The following is an 18,141-nucleotide window of genomic DNA, read 5'->3' as shown; positions in this document are numbered from 1 at the left end:
GCTTACACCTAAGGTCGGGAGCCTGTGTGGCATTCAGGTAGTTATACTGTATAGTCAGGACTAGATTATGATGATAGAAGAACATAATTGTGAGGCGGGGATATAACCTTAGCGGTACCCGACGACGTAGGGTTAGGACATCTGTTGATGAGCCGAGGGCTCCCGATTCTGCCGCTGAGGGCGGTGATGATTTAAAGAGAGTGACATATATGCTTACGACCGGGGTCCTCAGTCTGATGGCCAGAGACAACCGGTCACATATAGTGTCGCCATACACGTGTAGGTGACATTACAACTAGATGTGTATATATCCCCCTCGATGTATAAGATGATGGATGATTATGTGATGGATGATTGTTTCTTAAGAGTATTTACCTTGTGTGGTGAATAGCTTGGTGAGCGATGATAAGTATGATTAATGCTTTGGTAGACATAAGATGACTAAACTGCTCTTTTATTGCTATACATAACATGTAAATACTATGATTGAGATGTGTACGGATAAGAGATTGTATCAAGCTTTATATCTGTGTGGACTTATCTTGATACGTTAGGAACTAGCATGTTCCAAGATAGTGACTGATAATATTTATCGATTGTATTGTGTAGTAACTCATGTTAAGCCATCTCAACAAGTATATTGTTATTGCTAGCAAATATAGGCATACAATGTATATACACATACGATGTCATTATTTTAGATGGTATGGATCCTACTCGATGGGCTGTAAGCTCACCACCTCTTGGTGATATTATTTTAGAGCTAGGGGACGCAGGTGCGGGTAGCGAGGAGTAGCTGTCTTTCTTTTTCAGTATGTCTTTTAGTTGTATTAAGCCCCTGCGAGGGCGTTATGAATGATGATGTATTTTGGACTTTAGCATTATATTTTGGATGTATATTTAGAAGGCTTGTTGTGGCCTGTGGAACTTGTATCCGGACTCTTATGGTTGAGTTTAATTATGGTAAAATTGTGCTGTTGTGTGCCTTGTAAAATCCTTGTACTGATAGGTCATGTGATGCACCGCGTTGGGAGAATTACCCACGCGGTTTACATGTGTATTTGGAGGTTTGGGTGTTTCACAAAGCATCTTATGGCTTGGTTGGGCTGCAGATAGCCTAGCCCAAGTTTGTGGGTGTTGCCTGGCCCAAGTGGCTTTATTAGATAATTTGGGCTTCGGGTCCAAAACTTAGTGGGTGGTTTTTGGGTTGGTTGCACCCAACCCATTTCTTTGAGCTTTGGGCTAACCTAAATAGATCAATTGATTTTAATCTATTTTCAAATCCTTTGTTTAATTATCTATGTCAACATAAATATATTTAATTATTTTAGAGGGTTGCTTGCTAGTCATATCATTATCGTAAATTAGTTTTAATAAATCAAACTATGGCATAAGAGTGCCATTACAAGTAACTCATAATTGGAATTTAGCATGGTCGATTACATTTTGGTTAAAAGATCTAGGTGTATTTGTATTAATTGCTTGTGTTGGAGAATTAATATAGATTACTGTAAGGACATTGTATTAAGTAGGTTGTCTTATTTAACGAAGCAAAATAATTAAATGTTGCCTATGTGATTTACTTAAATCAATAATAATTAGTGGAATGTTAGTTCAAGGTAAATTATTTTAATTACTTTTTATAACGTGTCAGGCCTTGGTACGACTATGCTAGCTCAACCCAATTAATAAATATAAGAATCCGTAGATTGACCTACCTAAGCCTATAAAGAAGGTTAGTAGAGCTATTTAATTAATCACTTATGCTTTTTTATTACTTTCCTTATTGAGTTGGACTTCGTACTCTATGAGAATAATCATGTGACGTAGTGGCAGTTAATATCAGAAAAGCAGTTCAAGCAAGTAAAATTTTTATAATCTAGGAGTAGTGTAGAAAATGAAATAACTTACGTTATGATATCATCACATTCACATCATCATGTGTATACGTTTTTCTTCCTATTATTCTTGCACGTAGTGCATGCTAATCTTATTTTGCTGTTTAGTAAGATTTTGCGTGTCATGATTTCTACGCATATTTATTGGGCATAATCATGTGCATTAGCACCATATTAAATGATAATGATATGTGTTCATTATGCTTGTTGTGTTATATAATATCACGTTACTTTCACTCGTGCACAACCATAAAGAGAGTTGTTGCTGCATCTCGACAAATCCGACACCTCCCCAGCCAAGGTTAGGGGCAGGGGATATTATTATACTTATATATATTTGGGCCCACGCCTGAGGTCTTAATCTGTTGATCACAAATAATCAAGCAACCGTTTCGTTGGCCGATGGATGATTTACTATCAATCGACGAGAGCCACACCCTTTAGGATACTTAATATAGAGAGAAAGGTAGAATGATGTAGACCTAGCGATACCCGATGACGTATGGTGAGGGCGTCTATGAGTGACGACTCATAATTTTTACACGGTGGTACGATGATGTGGAGCCAAAGGCTTGGATGATAGTATCGATCTGTAATACTGACCTATGTGATAAGCATATGACTTGGGTTCTTAGTCTGTGGTGGTGAATGGGCTAGCGATTCTATCGCTAGGGTCTACCTTCCCTTAGGAATATGTGTGTTGTCGGGTGCGACTATTGATGTGGTCTACGGGCATAGCTTTACATGAGCTTATGTTACAGACTTAATAGCCTAAGATGATGCATATCATGTGGTATAGTGTTGACGTGGTCTATAGGTGAAGCTCGGTGTGAGCTCGAGTTTAAGAACTTGATAGTCCGAATTGATGTATGGTAGGATATCGATTGCTAATACATGTGCACTTTAGATGAGCATGTTGAGTAGGGGATAGTTATGCATTGATTTGATCATGATGCGCATATTATATTTACTTATTGTTGTATTATTCATTGCACTATTTTTAAACTATAGCAGTGGATACTTGTTGAGCTTTATGCTTATCATTATTTGGTGAAATTATTTTCAAATTAGTAGATAACCACGAGGCCGTGGAGGATCTAGCGAAGACTAGTAATTAATCTTCTATTTCTTATCTTATTCTATTCATGTAAATTAAGTTAAATAGATTATAGCTTCTACATGGGCATTGATTTATATTTTTATGGATATGTATTTTGGGCTTGTTATGACCTTGGTGTTTCGGGCTTCTTCTGTCTGTAGTATTTATGGAAATGTGGGGTTTTTCTTTTATATATTGTGTCGAAACATTGACCAGTAGGTCATGTAATAATCACGTGAGTTCTACCCGTGTAAGGGGCACATGTTTTGTGCGGGTCATACAAAATTTATGAAGAAAAATTAAGGATAAAAATTAGCGCTCAATGGGAAGGGAAGACAACAGCAATTAGAGTTTCTAGTCTTACCCTTGTGCACTTAAACTATACTATTGAGAAAGATATGAACGATTGCAATACTAGCGAGGAATAAAGATTATATTAGGATCATGATGCATGCGTTTCTCATTGTGATTGGTTGAATATCTTTAAAATAGCAATGAATGTTATCTCTTGTGTATCTCTTTTGAAATGAAGTATGCCTTCAAATAATCCATTCATTAAAGTTGTCGCATTAAAACGGGAGTATGACACTGAGAGAACATGTATTTTTAGTACTTTGGTTTCTTTTCTATGTAATGTTTAGAGAGAAAAACACCTTCAAAATAGGTATAACATAATTATTCAATTCTTTCGCATGTGTAGTTGTGAGAAACTTTTAAAACAAATTGATTAAAAACATAATGAAATAGGAAGTATTTATAATGCAAACAGATTGTCTACGCTCTACAGGCTTTTAGCTTGAGAGCTAGTGGAAGCGTCGCTCCGCATAGGAGAACTTTGATTCGATGACATATCTGAAAAGAAATTTATGTAATCTGGACTCTCTCCAAGTGCTCGAAGAGATCGTGGAATCGGTGGCGTGTTAACTTCAAGAAATCCCTCTAGGATTTGGACAATTTGACCCATTGTTGGCCTAGAAAACTCATCGTCTTGAATGCTCCAACATGCCACTTTACAAGATCTATCAAGTTCTTCAAAGTTGGCATCACCATCTAACCTGGGATCTAACAAGCCCTCTAGATTCCCTTCCATAAGTTTGGTTGCAGCAAGTGTAGGAAAGAAAGATGCTCTCCCTCCCTCCCCTTGCTCTGTGTTTCTCCTGCCTGATATAATCTTGAAAAGCATCATGCCATAGCTATAAACATCAGCTTTCGCAGTGATAGCCACACCAGTTATCCACTCCGGCGCGAGATAGCCTATTGTTCCTCTCAGTGTAGTTAAAACTCGGCTGAAATCTCGGCCTACAAGCTTCGCCAATCCGAAATCAGCCACTTTTGGAATAAAGGATGCATGCATCCAAGAGAATGTTCTCCGGCTTAATGTCGCAGTGTATGATGCAGTCCCTGCACTTCTCGTGCAGATAGACTACTCCTCTTGCGATTCCAAGAGAAATTTGGTACCTTGTGTTCCAGTCCAAGACCGTCGGAGTGTTCTGAAATAGCTGCTTGTCTAGTGAACCATTTGGCATGTACTCATACACCAGTAGCCTATTTGCTCCTCCAGAGCAAAAACCAAGAAGTCGAACCAAGTTAAGATGCTGAATTATTCCAATCGTGCTCACTTCGGCTCGGAACTGCTTCTCTCCCTGATTAAGGCCATCAAGCTTCTTCACAGCTATTACAGTTGAATCAGGTAATAATCCCTTGAAAACAGAACCAAAGCCACCTCCCCCCAATTTCTCCGCAAAGTTCTTTGTCACAAGCTGCAGATCGCTGTACCGAAATGCCACCAGAGCACCTCCGGCTGTCTTTGTTATTCTTTGAAGCCTTTGTCTCCGATGTCGCCAAACTAGGATGAAAATAAATGCGAGGCAAGTAAGAATTGCTGCAGTTCCACCAACAGCCGAACCAATTACAAGTCCACCGTTGCTCTTGGAACTAGGAAACTCTGAAGCATCGAGGCGAAGGTTAAGAGTTCCTCCCCCAGTGCCATTATATTGGTCTTGTAAATTAAGTCAGTCACCATACCATAGAGAGCATCCACTGGAATAGGAGTAGGCAGTACAAGAGCAGTTGCTTAGGCAAGCCAATTCACAGTCTTCAGCAGTCCTAGCATCTGAACTCTGAGAATTATCAGGCAATCTCACACTATCATACTATAAAACTTATCCTTCCCCGTCTTCATCCCAGAATGTTTAATGTTGCATCGCAATGGAGAATTCCTTACACATCCCCCACTATGATCACTCAAAGCCCAACCACTTGCATCCCTTTCGCTGAATCCCTTTAAGCAGTTGGAGTTGGGCAATGCATTCTCATTACAGCTTCCAAAAGGCCCACATAGAGCATAAACATCACACTGAGCTTTTGGCTGGGACCAGAACTGTATCCATTCCTGTGACGCCTCAGTCCAAGTTAACTGCTTGATTTGGCCAGAGATATCCATGATAAGTCTGGAGGTGATTGAGTCATCTTTAACAGAGTACGTGAAGTAGCTCTCTTCTGAATTGTTCACAAATTGGAAGTCGTAGTTATAAGCCCCCGTCATCTGTTGGACCGAGTTAGAGACTTGCCCATTCCAAGCCCCCGCTATCATCTCTGGGACCAAGCCAAAGATTTTCCCATTCCAAGCCCCACTAGTCCAATAGTCCCGTGTTTTGTTCCATTGTGTGACGTATTGGCTAGTCCAATTTGGGTCCGGCTCAAGAGAGAAGATCCCAGGAGCTGGGTCTTCTAAATTCTTCCAAGAACTAAGCATCAACTCCGCTCATCTTGTTGAACCCAAGCTTGGCTCCAGGGAGCCAAGTATTTGTTGGGTGGTTTATACTTTGCCAGAAAACCTTAGAACTGTCATAGCCATCTCTCAAAACAAGATTTCCACTGTCAAGGATCACAGCAACAGAGGAATTGGATGTTATATTTGCATTTGTAGACCAAACTACGGACTTGGACTGGTCGAGGAGGACAAGGTTGCCATCGTCGGAGATTCTGAGCTCAGAAAAGGAAGGGTCTGCAATTGGGTTCTCTCGATTGGCAATCCAAACTGATGTTATCTGTGAGACAGTACTGTACCAGATTCCCATGTACCAATTTTGGGAAGAGTTGTCTGTTTGGAAGAAGCCGAGAGTAAATTGGTAATCTTGGGAGAAGAGCTCCTGGGTCCCGGAGAGAGATTGGTTGGAAGAGATGGTGTCAGTTTCAAGGAGGAGAGCAGGTTGGAAGAGAAGAATAAGAACGGAGAAGTAGAATAATAAAGTACGCCATGGATTGCTTGAAGCTACCATCTTTGGGGAAGCAAAATGGGACGAGAGAAAGAAGAAGGTAGCTACTTTATTAATATCTGGAGAAATTTTCATTTCTCCCTATAATTCCATGAATTTACTGTTCGCCGTGTGCTTTTATTGGTTGCTGAGAATCCTAACCCAGAAGTAAGTCTCCAATGAAACCCCTCGGTTAGCTCCAATTACAAGACTTCCAAATGCGGGACCTACCCTTACGTTTCTTTGAGTCATTCAAATGGGTTACTTTCCGAGTGGCGTTAAAATTTCAAAGTCTTCCTCTTGCTGTGGAATTTGTTGACCACCACAAAGAAGAGTCGGAAATTCTCAGCTATATGGTATTAGGGTCGCCGATCAGGACCGTCGGATCGAATGAATCAACGGTGAGATGTAACACTTCGTCTCAATTTCTTCTGACAAAGGTAAAGAGATATTTTTTTCCTCTTTAAATCAAACATTTGACTGGAAAAATAATGAAGACCAACATGTTATTGACTCAAACGATGACTTTCTATGCCCATGACCACAACAATGAGAATGAGAAGCAAAATATTAACTCAAATGACATTGATTTAATATATAAATTTAAATTAAAAAGCTCTTGTTTTATTTAGAAATTTATTATTTGGTTAAAAGTATGTAACGCATACTTGTAAATATAAAATAAGTTAAGTGGATGGTAGGAAAGAAAATATATGGAAAAATTTGAGAAAAGCCACTGAGCCAAGATTTTTAATTTCTAAGTACTCTTTTACTTACATGTTAGAACTCAGATTGGGCTCATTTTTATAGCTTAACATATAACAACACTGTCATTCTGAAACAATTAAAATGTCAACTAATATAAGCAAGTATTATATTTGTCAATAGTAACGATGAAAAAAAATCAGAGGTATTCACTCACCTCTATCAAGCAGGACAATTAAATGAAACTATAAGAAACTGAAGTCAACTTAACTACTAAACAAAATGCTGTTATTACTCTTTTACAAAGAGAAAAGAGAAGTTAACAGATGACAAACATCATGCAGCATAAGGAAAAGATACATACAACCATTATTTGCAAATGAGTATTTATGCATTAGAAAGAGTACAATAAGTGTTACACTACTCTTCAACTGCCATATGAGAGAGCATATGATTCTTAAGGTGATTACTATCTAAAATATATGGAAGAAGCTTACATGATGGGCAGCTTGAAGTTTATAATTTAATATCAATACACTTGTTCAGATAGTATATAGATATATGTTGGACCTCATCCTCGAATACGAAAACTGATTGCCTACAAGCTTTTAGCTTGAGGGCTACTGGAAGTGGTACTCCGCACCTGAGAACTTTGATTCGATGACATGTCTAAAAAGAAATTTATGTAATCTGGACTTTCTCCAAGAGCTCGAATAGATCGTGGAATCGGTGGCGTGTTAACTTCAAGAAATCCCTCTAGGATTTGGACAATTTGACCCATTGTTGGCCTAGAGAACTCATCGTCTTGAATGCACCAGCATGCTACTTTACAAGCTCTTTCAAGCTCTTCAAAGTTGGAACCACCATCTAACCTGGGATCTAACAAGCCCTCCAGATTCCCTTCCATAAGTTTGGTTGCAGCAAGTGTAGGGAAGAAAGATGCGCTTCCTCCCTCCCCTTGCTCTCTGTTTCTCCTGCCAGATATAATCTCGAAAAGCATCATGCCGTAACTATAAACATCAGCTTTTGCAGTGATAGCCACGCCGGTTATCCACTCCGGTGCGAGATAACCTCTTGTTCCTCTCAGTGTAGTTAAAACTCGGCTGAAATCTCGGCCTACAAGCTTCGCTAATCCGAAATCCGCCACTTTTGGAACAAAGGACGCATCCAAGAGAATGTTCTCCGGCTTAATGTCGCAGTGTATGATGCAGTCCCTGCACTTCTCATGCAGATAGACTAGTCCTCTTGCGATTCCAAGAGCAATTTGGTACCTGGTTTTCCAGTCCAAGACCGTCGGTGTGTTCTGAAACAGCTGCATGTCGAGTGAACCATTTGGCATGTACTCATACACCAGTAGCCTTCTTGTTCCTCCAGAGCAAAACCCAAGAAGTCGAACCAAGTTAAGATGCTGAATTGTTCCGATCGTGCTCACTTCAGCTCGGAACTGCTTCTCTCCCTGATGAAGCCCATCAAGCTTCTTCACAGCTATTACAGTTGAATCAGGTAATAATCCCTTGAAAACAGAACCAAAGCCACCTCCCCCCAATTTCTCTGCAAAGTTCTTCGTCACAAGCTGCAGATCACTGTACCGAAATGCCACGAGAGCACCTCCCGCTATCTTTGGTATTCTTTGAAGCCTTTGTCTCCGATGTCGCCAAACTAGGATGAAAATAACTGCGAGGCAAGTAAGAATTGCTGCAGTTCCACCAACAGCTAAACCAATTACAAGACCCCTGTTGCTCTTGGAACTAGGGAACTCTGAAGCAGCAAGGCGAAGATTAAGAGTTCCTCCCCCAGTGCCATTATATTGGTCTTGTAAATTAAGTAAGTCACCATACCATAGAGAGCATCCACTGGCATAGGAATAGGCAGTACAAGAGCAATTGCTTAGGCAAGCCAATTCACAGTCTTCAGCAGTCCTAGCATCTGAACTCTGAGAATTATCAGGCAATCTCACACTATCCATAGTATAAAACTTATCCTTCTCCGTCTTCATCCCAGAATTCTTAATGCTACATTGCAATGGAGAATTCCTTACACATCCCCCACTCTGATCACTCAAAGCCCAACTACTTGCATCCCTTTCGCTGAATCCCTTTAAGCAGTTGCAGTTGGGCAATGCAATCTCATTACAGCTTCCAAAAGGCCCACATAGAGCATAAACTTCACACTGAGTTCTTGGCTGTGACCAGAACAGTATCCATTCCTGTGAGGTCTCAATCCAAGTTAACTGCTTGATTTGGCCAGAGATATCCATGATAAATCTGGAGGTGACTGAGTCATCTTTAACAGAGTACCTGAAGTAGCTCTCTTCTGAATTGTTCACAAACTGGAAGTCGTAGTTATAACCCGCTGTCATCTCTGGGACCGAACTAAAGATTTGGCCATTCCAAGCCCCACTAGTCCAATAGTCCCTAGTTTTGTTCCATTGTATGAAGTATTGGCTAGTCCCATTTGGGTCCAGCTCAAGGGAGAAGATCCCAGGAGCTGGGTCTTCTGAATTCTTCCAAGAAATAAGCCTCTGATCAACTCCACTCTTCTTGTTGAGCCCAAGCTTGGATCCAGGGAGCCATGTGTTTGTTGGGTGGTCTATACTTTGCCAGTAAACCTTAGAACTTTTAGACCCATCTCTCAAGACAAGATTTCCACTGTCAAGGATCACAGCAACAGAGGAATTGGATGTTATATTTGCTTTTGTAGACCAAATTATGGACTTGGACTGGTTGAGGAGGACAAGATTGCCATCGTCGGAGATTCTGAGCTCAGAGGAGGAAGGGTCTGCGATTGGCTTCTCTCGATTGGCAACCCAAACTGATGTTTTCTGTGAGATAGTATTGTACCATATTCCTATGTACCAATTTTGGGAAGAGTTACCTATTTGGAAGAAGCCGAGAGCAAATTTGCCACCTTGGGAGATGAGCTTCTGGGTCGTCCCCGAGAGAGATTGATTGGCAGAGATGGTGTCAGTTGCAAGGAGGAGAGAAGGTTGGAAGAGAAGAATAAGAACGGAGAAGAAGAAGAATAAAGTACGCCACGGATTGCTTGAAGCTACCATCTTTGGGAAACAAAATAAGACGAGAGAAAGAAGAAGGTAGCTCCTATATATTAAACTGGTCGCAGAGAAATCCTACCCAGAAGTAAGTCTCCAATGAAACCCAACGGCTAGGTCCGCGGAAGGGCTCCAATAACAAGACTTCTAAATGCGGGACCCACGCTTGCATTTCTTTGGGTCGTTTTCTTGCATGAAGTCTTCCTCCGTCTGGTGTGGAATGTATCGACGGATGACCACAAAAGAAGACTCGGAAATTCTCAAGTATACTGGGGACTCAGATGGGACGGGGTCTCCGATCAGGACCGTTGAAACGAATGAATCGACGGTGTGATGTAACCGCTGCGCAGGTTGTCAATTTCTTGGTTCCGTTCTAGCAAAGGTAAAAGAGATATTACTTTCCCTCGTTAAATCAAACATTTGATTGGAAAAAAAAAAGATGAAGACCAAAATGCATGGAAAGTCACGCATATCGAGATTATTGACCATCACTTCAATCCCCATGACCACAGGAACAGTAAACAAGTTAAAAAAAATTAACTCAAATGACATTGACTTGATTTATAAATTTAAATTACAGTGTTATTATATAAATATATAATGAGAAAAATAGGTGATAGGAGTATAAATATATAATGAGACAGATAGATAGATAGATGGTAGGAGGCAAGATATATATAAAAAGATTGAACGGAGATATATGGGTGGTGGAAAGATCATATATAATGTTTAAAATAACTTGCTATGGGATTAAGGAAAAATCTAGAGTAGCTACTATAATTCTAACAATTAAATTTGTACCTGTAATCTAGAATACGAAATTTTAGTATTTACTTGTAATCTAGAATAGTAGTATAATAGTTACTTTCAATGTGCCATAAAGTTTGAGGTAGAATACAAATAGGAGCAAAAATTAATTAAATAACTTTATATTCACGTGATTTGTCACTTAATATTTTTCATAAGCTAAACAAGAAAAAAAGTTCAATGTAAAATATAGGCCATAATAAGTCTCCAGAACTACATGTTTATACAAATCAAAAATATCAAGCCCACCATGAGTACCAATTAGGGGTGAAAACGGGTCGGATTAACTCCGACCTGACCCGCTATCTGACCCGACTCGAATCGGATTCGGATAAAAAGTTTCTATCCGATTCAGATTTAGATTCGAATACGGATGGAATTTTTGAAAAAAATTCGGATACGGATTCGGATACGGATTCGGATACGAGTTGGATATATTTTTCGGGTTCGGATACGGATATCGGATATTCGTTTACCCGCATATTTTTTTAAATGATTTATAGTTTTTAATTTACTTATTTAAATAGTAAATATTAATATTATTACTAATAATACGTTATATATTATTTATAAAGATTAATTTCTCTAATTTTATATATTTGACATACAAAAAAATTATTTGTTGTAAAACTCTTAATAATTTTGTTTTAATTATATTTAAATAAAAAATTATAATTATTTTAAATTCAATCAATATCCGTTTAACATCCGATCCTTTATCCGAAAATTATCCATATCCGTTTAGTTAGGATATGGTTTTAAATTTTACTATCCGTCCAATATCCGTATTCGAATCCGTATCCGAACTAAAAATACGGGTCTAGATATGGGTTGAGCACTATCCAATCCGTATCCGATCCGTTTTCACCCCTAGTACCAATAAATATAAATAATATAAATAAAAATAATTAATAAATAAATAGCAGCACTACTCCATAATAAACTAGTAGAACTCCTCTAGATGTGTAATACATTCTCCTAAAAGGTGATGAGCTTTACGCTTAACAAGTGTAATCTACGAGTAATATAAAATGTAAGTGGTCAATATACATCATATATGGTTGCATTTGATATTATAGTATGGTCATGGTCGACATGCATCATGTGTCATATTTGATAGAGAGTTATGATGATCATATGACATGGAGATTTGTTTATTCATTATCGAGGATTATATACTTTTATCAGTATGACATGTTATTTACTTTTCATTTATGTATTATTGAGGATACATTCATATACTCGTTCATGACATGATGCTCTTTCTGATTCATATTATCCAGTACATGATTTACTCTCTGTTTGGCATCACTAATTCGGGGTAAAGTCTATTCACTGAATCTTTTGCTCATGACTCCTTTATTTTTTTTCTAACCCCTCAGATATGTAGTATGTGATAGCGACTCGAGATATCTTGAGAAGATATTTTAAAGCGATGATGAGGTGAGCTATAGATGCGACACGGTATAGATGATAATTTATATAGAAATTGAGTTGTACCAGTATTTGATATTTGTACTCTTTTATATTAGACGATGATTTGTATAATACAAGTCAAATCAGAGCGTACTCTTGTATTAGTTGTTTTAGTTATATCTTGATAGTTTGTTGTGGTATGTCTGGGTCCTGACTATAATTTAAAACACTTTCCAACATATTATCCAGGTAAGAATTCAATAAATATGCCGAGAGCTACTAGATTCTTGGTAGACAGACTAAATCAACCATGTAGCTAAGGGCTTGAAGGACTTCCATAGTGTTCTTACTTCAAACATGGAAAGATAGAGAAAATAATAATTTGAAAATGATAGTTTCTGCGACTAAAGTCTACCCTTCGTTGCACAGCAAATTGAAGATCCTAACTGAAAGTTCATTTTTCATCATTGTTGCAAATAATGATGCAGTTTACTATATCTCTAACGGTTTAATATGCCTCCATTAGCAAGCTCGCGATACATAGCTTCATTAATAATTTTCGATGATAACCACGTCAACTAAGTACTCTTTTACCTACATGTTAGAACTCAAATTGGGCTCACTTTCGTTGCTTAAACACATAGGAACACTGTCAGTCTGAAACAATTAGAATGTTAGACGAATATAAGCTAATATTATATTTGTCAATAATAACAATGAAAAAAAGCAGAGGCATCAAGCTGGACAATAAAATGAAACTATAAGAAGCTGAAATCAACTTAATTAACTACTAAACGGAATGCTGTTATTTCACCTTTACAAAGGGAAGTTAACAAATGACAAACATCATGCAGCAAAAGGAAATACAGTACCGTCTATTGAGATCAAGATAATTCCATACATGTGAATGTACTCAAAATGATACAACCATTATTTACAAATGAGTACGAATGAGGATCTCATCATATTGCATTAGAAAAAGTAGAATAAGTGCAACACTACTCCACACTGGACAACTGCCATATGAGAGCAAATGATTCTTATGGTGATTACTATCTAAAATATATGCAAGAAGCTTAAATGATGAGCAGCTTGAAGTATATAAGTTTACATGAGTACACTTAGATAGTATATAGACACGTAATAGGGCCTCATCCTCGGGTACTTAAAACTGATTGCCTACATGCTTTTAGCTTCGGAGGTATTGGAAGTGGTACTCCGCACCTGAGAACTTTGATTCGATGAAATGTCTGAAAAGAAATTTATGTGACCTGGACTTTCGACGAGAGCTTGCAGAGATCGTGGAATCGGTGGCGTGTTAACTTCAAGAAATCCCTCTAGGATTTGGACAATTTGACCCATTGTTGGCCTAGAACTCTCATCATCTTGAATGCTCCAACATGCCACTTTACAAGCTCTTTCAAGCTCTTCAAAGTTGGCACCACCATCTAACCTGGGATCTAACAAGCTCTCCAGATTCCCTTCCATAAGTTTGGTTGCAGCAAGTGTAGGGAAGAAAGATGCTCTCCCTCCCTCCCCATGCTCTGTGTTTCTCCTGCCTGATATAATCTCAAAAAGCATCATGCCGTAGCTATAAACATCAGCTTTTGCAGTGATAGCCACACCGGTTATCCACTCCGGCGCGAGATAGCCTATTGTTCCTCGCAGTGTAGTTAAAACTCGGCTGAAATCTCGGCCTACAAGCTTCGCCAATCCGAAATCAGCCACTTTTGGAATAAAGGATGCATCCAAGAGAATGTTCTCCGGCTTAATGTCGCAGTGTATGATGCAGTCCCTGCACTTCTCATGCAGATAGACTAGTCCTCTTGCGATTCCAAGAGCAATTTGGTACCTTTTGTTCCAGTCCAAGACCTTCGGTGTGTTCTGAAACAGCTGCATGTCGAGTGAACCATTTGGCATGTACTCATACACCAGTAGCCTTCTTGTTCCTCCAGAGCAAAACCCAAGAAGTCGAACCAAGTTAAGATGCTGAATTGTTCCGATCGTGCTCACTTCGGCTCGGAACTGCTTCTCTCCCTGATTAAGGCCATCAAGCTTCTTCACAGCTATTACAGTTGAATCAGGTAATAATCCCTTGAAAACAGAACCAAAGCCACCTCCCCCCAATTTCTCCGCAAAGTTCTTTGTCACAAGCTGCAGATCGCTGTATCGAAATGCCACGAGAGCACCTCCGGCTGTCTTTGGTATTCTTTGAAGCCTTTGTCTCCGATGTCGCCAAACTAGGAGGAAAATAACTGCGAGGCAAGTAAGAATTGCTGCAGTTCCACCAACAGCCGAACCAATTACAAGTCCACCGTTGCTCTTGGAACTAGGAAACTCCGAAGCAGCGAGGCGAAGGTTAAGAGTTCCTCCCCCAGTGCCATTATATTGGTCTTGTAAATTAAGTAAGTCACCATACCATAGAGAGCATCCACTGGCATAGGAGTAGGCAGTACAAGAGCAGTTGCTTAGGCAAGCCAATTCACAGTCTTCAGCAGTCCTAGCATCTGAACTCTGAGAATTATCAGGCAATCTCACACTATCCATAGTATAAAACTTATCCTTCCCCGTCTTCATCCCAGAATGTTTAATGTTGCATCGCAATGGAGAATTCCTTACACATCCCCCACTATGATCACTCAAAGCCCAACCATTTGCATCCCTTTCGCTGAATCCCTTGAAGCAGTTGCAGTAGGGTAATGCATTCTCATTGCAGCTTCCAAAAGGCCCACATAGAGCATAAACTTCACACTGAGCTTTTGGTTCGGACCAGTACAGTGTCCATTGTTTTGAAGTCTCAATCCAAGTCAAAAACTTGATTTGGCCAGAGATATCCATGATGAGTCTGGAGGTGATCGAGTCATCCTTAGCAGAAAACATGAAGTAGCTCTTCTCTGAATTGTTCACAAACTGGAAGTCGTAGTTATAATGCGCTGTCATCTCTGGGACCGAGCTAAAGATTTGGCCATTCCAAATCCCAGTAGTCCAATAGACCCTAGTTTTGTTCCATTCTATGAAGTATTGGCTTGTCCCATTTGGGTCCAGCTCAAGCGAGAAGATCCCAGGAGCTGGGTCTTCTGAATTCTTCCAAGAACGAAGCCTCTGGTCGACTCCATTCACCTTGTTGAGCCCAAGCTTGGTTCCAGGGAGCCACGTGTTTGTTGGGTAGTCTATACTTTGCCAGAAAACCTTAGAACTATTAGACCCATCTCTCAAAACAAGATTTCCACTGTCAAGGATCACAGCAACAGAGGAATTGGATGTTATATATGCATTTGTAGACCAAATTATGGACTTGGGCTGACTGAGGAGGACAAGGTTGCCATCATCGGAGATCCTGAGCTCAGAGGAGGAAGGGTCTGCAATTGGGTTCTCTCGATTGGCAACCCAAACTGATGTTTTCTCTGAGATAGTATTATACCAGATTCCTATGTACCAATTTTGGGAAGAGTTACCTATTTGGAAGAAGCTGAGAGCAAATTTACCACCTCGGGAGGTGAGTTTCTGGGTCCCGGACAGAGATTGTTTGGAAGAGATGGTGTCACTTGCAAGGAGGAGAGGAGGTTGGAAGAGAAGAATAAGAATGGAGAAGAAGAAGGAAGTGAGCCATGGATTGCTTGAAGCTACCATCTTCGGGGAAACAAACTGGGAGGAGAGAAGGAAGAAGATGGCCACTATATCAAATTGTCAGGATGCAGGAATATAATATATAGCTATCTGGAGAAGTTTTTCATTTTACTCCCTATATTTTCATAAATTTATAGTTACTCCGTGATTTATTGGACTATATATTTTTTTATATATAAGAAAAAAGAATATTCCATTTAGATTTTCTAAAGTACCCTTTAGAGATATAGGAAAGGATATTTAAAAAAAAAATCCGAAAAGATATCAAAACCCGAGTTTCCTAATGTAAATGCAAAAGATAAGATGTGAATCATAAATTCATAAAGACATAGGGGGTGAAAGGTGAAACATAATATTTCTATTCTTAATCAACTCTAGAAGCGACAAATTCCTTCTTCCTTTGTTGAAGAGAATCCTATCTAGAAGTAAGTCTAAACACAACAAGTGCTCCACCAATAATAAGACTTTTTTTTTTGATTGAATGAGCTGTATTTAGCTATTGATGATTGGCTCCCGTGGGTTTAAGCCCACTTGGCCCAAAGCATACACATCCGGTGGGTTTAGGCCCACTTCTCCCAAATCATACAATTCTTGAGGGATTGGATCCCCCTGTCGAATCGTTCCGACCCGGGTTGCACCCAGTCCCCTCATCGTCGCCCAATCGGCCAACCTGTTACATCTTCTTCCTACGTGCCCTACAGTACACTCCACAATTCTTCCCATTTGGTTTTTACACTCGCGAATGATACTTGTGATCTGCCAAGGACACGGTGTTTCCTCCTTCAGTATCTTCACCGAGACTTCTGCGTCCACCTCCACGTCCACCGGCTACTCTGCCCGGAGAAGACTCAGCCCCATTCGAAGTGCCCAGGCTTCTGCATGTAGCGGCGACACTGCCGGACCAATAATAAGACTTCCAAATGTTGAACCCACGCATGCTTTTCTAATTGTCTTCGGATTGTCAAATTCCTGAGCTGCATGAAATCATTCCTTCTGCTGTGTAATCTGTTGGAGGACCACAAAATAGAGTTCTCCGATCACGGTGTGATGTAACGCTTCTTAGAACGTCAATTTCCTCGTCCTTTTTGGCGAAGGTAAAGAGAACTTTTTTCCTCATTAAAGCAAACATTTAACAGGAAAAATTAAAGATCGACATGAGAATTTTGATTAGGATTTGAGCGCGTTAGAGGCACTTTCTATTCGCATGATTATAGTGGTAGGTTTTTAGTGTCGGTAATTATGTACAAAATATACTAAGTATTTTTATACATGTAAATGAGCATTTATATAAGTCTAGAAAGTATTTGGATTGAAAAATTGGAAAATCAAAGGAGAAAGGTTTTTGTGTTCACACCGCATTCGAACGCGCTCTCAAGAGTCCACATATACAGAAAGAATGCATTCAGACCATTCTAATGCGAACACAGGCGTTCACACGTACAGAGAACGCGTTCGGGCCGTTTAAACACGAGCACAAGCATTTACACATACAGAGAACTCGTTCGGGACATTCGAATGCGTGTGTAGGAGTTCGCACATAAAAAGAATGTTGTTTCTGTCGTTCGAACGCAGTTAAGGGCCATCCAAACGCACCCTACATACATTCACACATATAGAGGAATGTTTTTACACATTCAAACGCAACCTGTGAAAATCAAGCCATTGCGTTCGAACGTACTTGGGCCCGTTCGAACGCACTCAGGTTGCACTCGAACGCACCTGCGTAATATGCAAATTTTGGACTTTCGTGATTACGAAAGTCCAAAATTTGACGAAAACTAATGTTGAACAAGTATTTGATACTTACAAAACATAAAATTTGTAACATCCAAAAAAAAAAATGGTGTACATGTGCCCGACATGTGCGCTGAGTTTAAAAGCACACATGTGCGCCACTTTTCTCTCTTCCCCTATCTTTTTCTTCTTCTCTCTCTCTTTCCTTTTCATTTTTTTTTCTTTTTCTTTCCTTCTTCTCACCCGAAGTTGGTGTTCCCTCTTTCTTCTTCCTATCTCGCCGAATAGCTGACCCCGTGGATCGAAGCATCGGAGCTCCTTCATTCTCCAAATAAGTCGGATTTACAATTAGTCTGATTCCACCAGTGTTTCCTCTTCTCGCTCTCGCCATGATTCAGCCAGCCAGCGACTTCGTGCCTTGCCACATCAGTTCGACAAGCTTCCTCTCTTCGCGAGGATGCCCTCGATGGCTTCCTTCGGTGCCCCCGTGGATAGAGTTGCCAGGCGACCGAGGCATGTGGATTCTCACTGCCGGCCACCTCGCACAAC

The 18,141-nt window shown here is 39.8% G+C and overlaps 2 protein-coding genes and 1 pseudogene across 3 annotated transcripts; all 3 read right to left on the bottom strand.

Moving 5' to 3' along the window:
• Positions 1–3,709: 3,709 nt before the first annotated feature.
• LOC140759423 (G-type lectin S-receptor-like serine/threonine-protein kinase At2g19130) lies at positions 3,710–6,525 on the bottom strand (annotated as a pseudogene).
• A 789-nt stretch (positions 6,526–7,314) lies between these two features.
• Positions 7,315–10,078, bottom strand: LOC140758712 (G-type lectin S-receptor-like serine/threonine-protein kinase At2g19130). Of its 2 annotated transcripts, XM_073094971.1 has the most exons (2): positions 9,834–10,078; positions 7,315–9,587 (listed from the first exon to the last, which is right to left on the bottom strand). In XM_073094971.1, exons 1-2 carry the CDS (start codon positions 10,012–10,014, stop codon positions 7,558–7,560), a joined length of 2,211 nt encoding a protein of 736 aa, XP_072951072.1. In that variant the 5' UTR covers positions 10,015–10,078; the 3' UTR covers positions 7,315–7,557. The 2 variants fall into 2 exon arrangements, with proteins under 2 accessions (XP_072951072.1, XP_072951071.1); XM_073094970.1 differs by having other exon boundaries at positions 7,315–10,078.
• Positions 10,079–13,212: 3,134 nt separating this feature from the next.
• On the bottom strand, positions 13,213–15,862 carry LOC140759442 (G-type lectin S-receptor-like serine/threonine-protein kinase At2g19130). Its single transcript, XM_073096011.1, has one exon. It carries the CDS (start codon positions 15,859–15,861, stop codon positions 13,411–13,413), a length of 2,451 nt encoding a protein of 816 aa, XP_072952112.1. The 5' UTR covers position 15,862; the 3' UTR covers positions 13,213–13,410.
• Positions 15,863–18,141: the final 2,279 nt, after the last annotated feature.

This window comes from Typha angustifolia, chromosome 4 (genome assembly GCF_048772165.1).
Source record: "Typha angustifolia cultivar Huaian chromosome 4, ASM4877216v1, whole genome shotgun sequence".
NCBI classification, from domain to species: domain Eukaryota; kingdom Viridiplantae; phylum Streptophyta; class Magnoliopsida; order Poales; family Typhaceae; genus Typha; species Typha angustifolia.
This window is presented reverse-complemented; position numbering and strand designations above follow the sequence as displayed.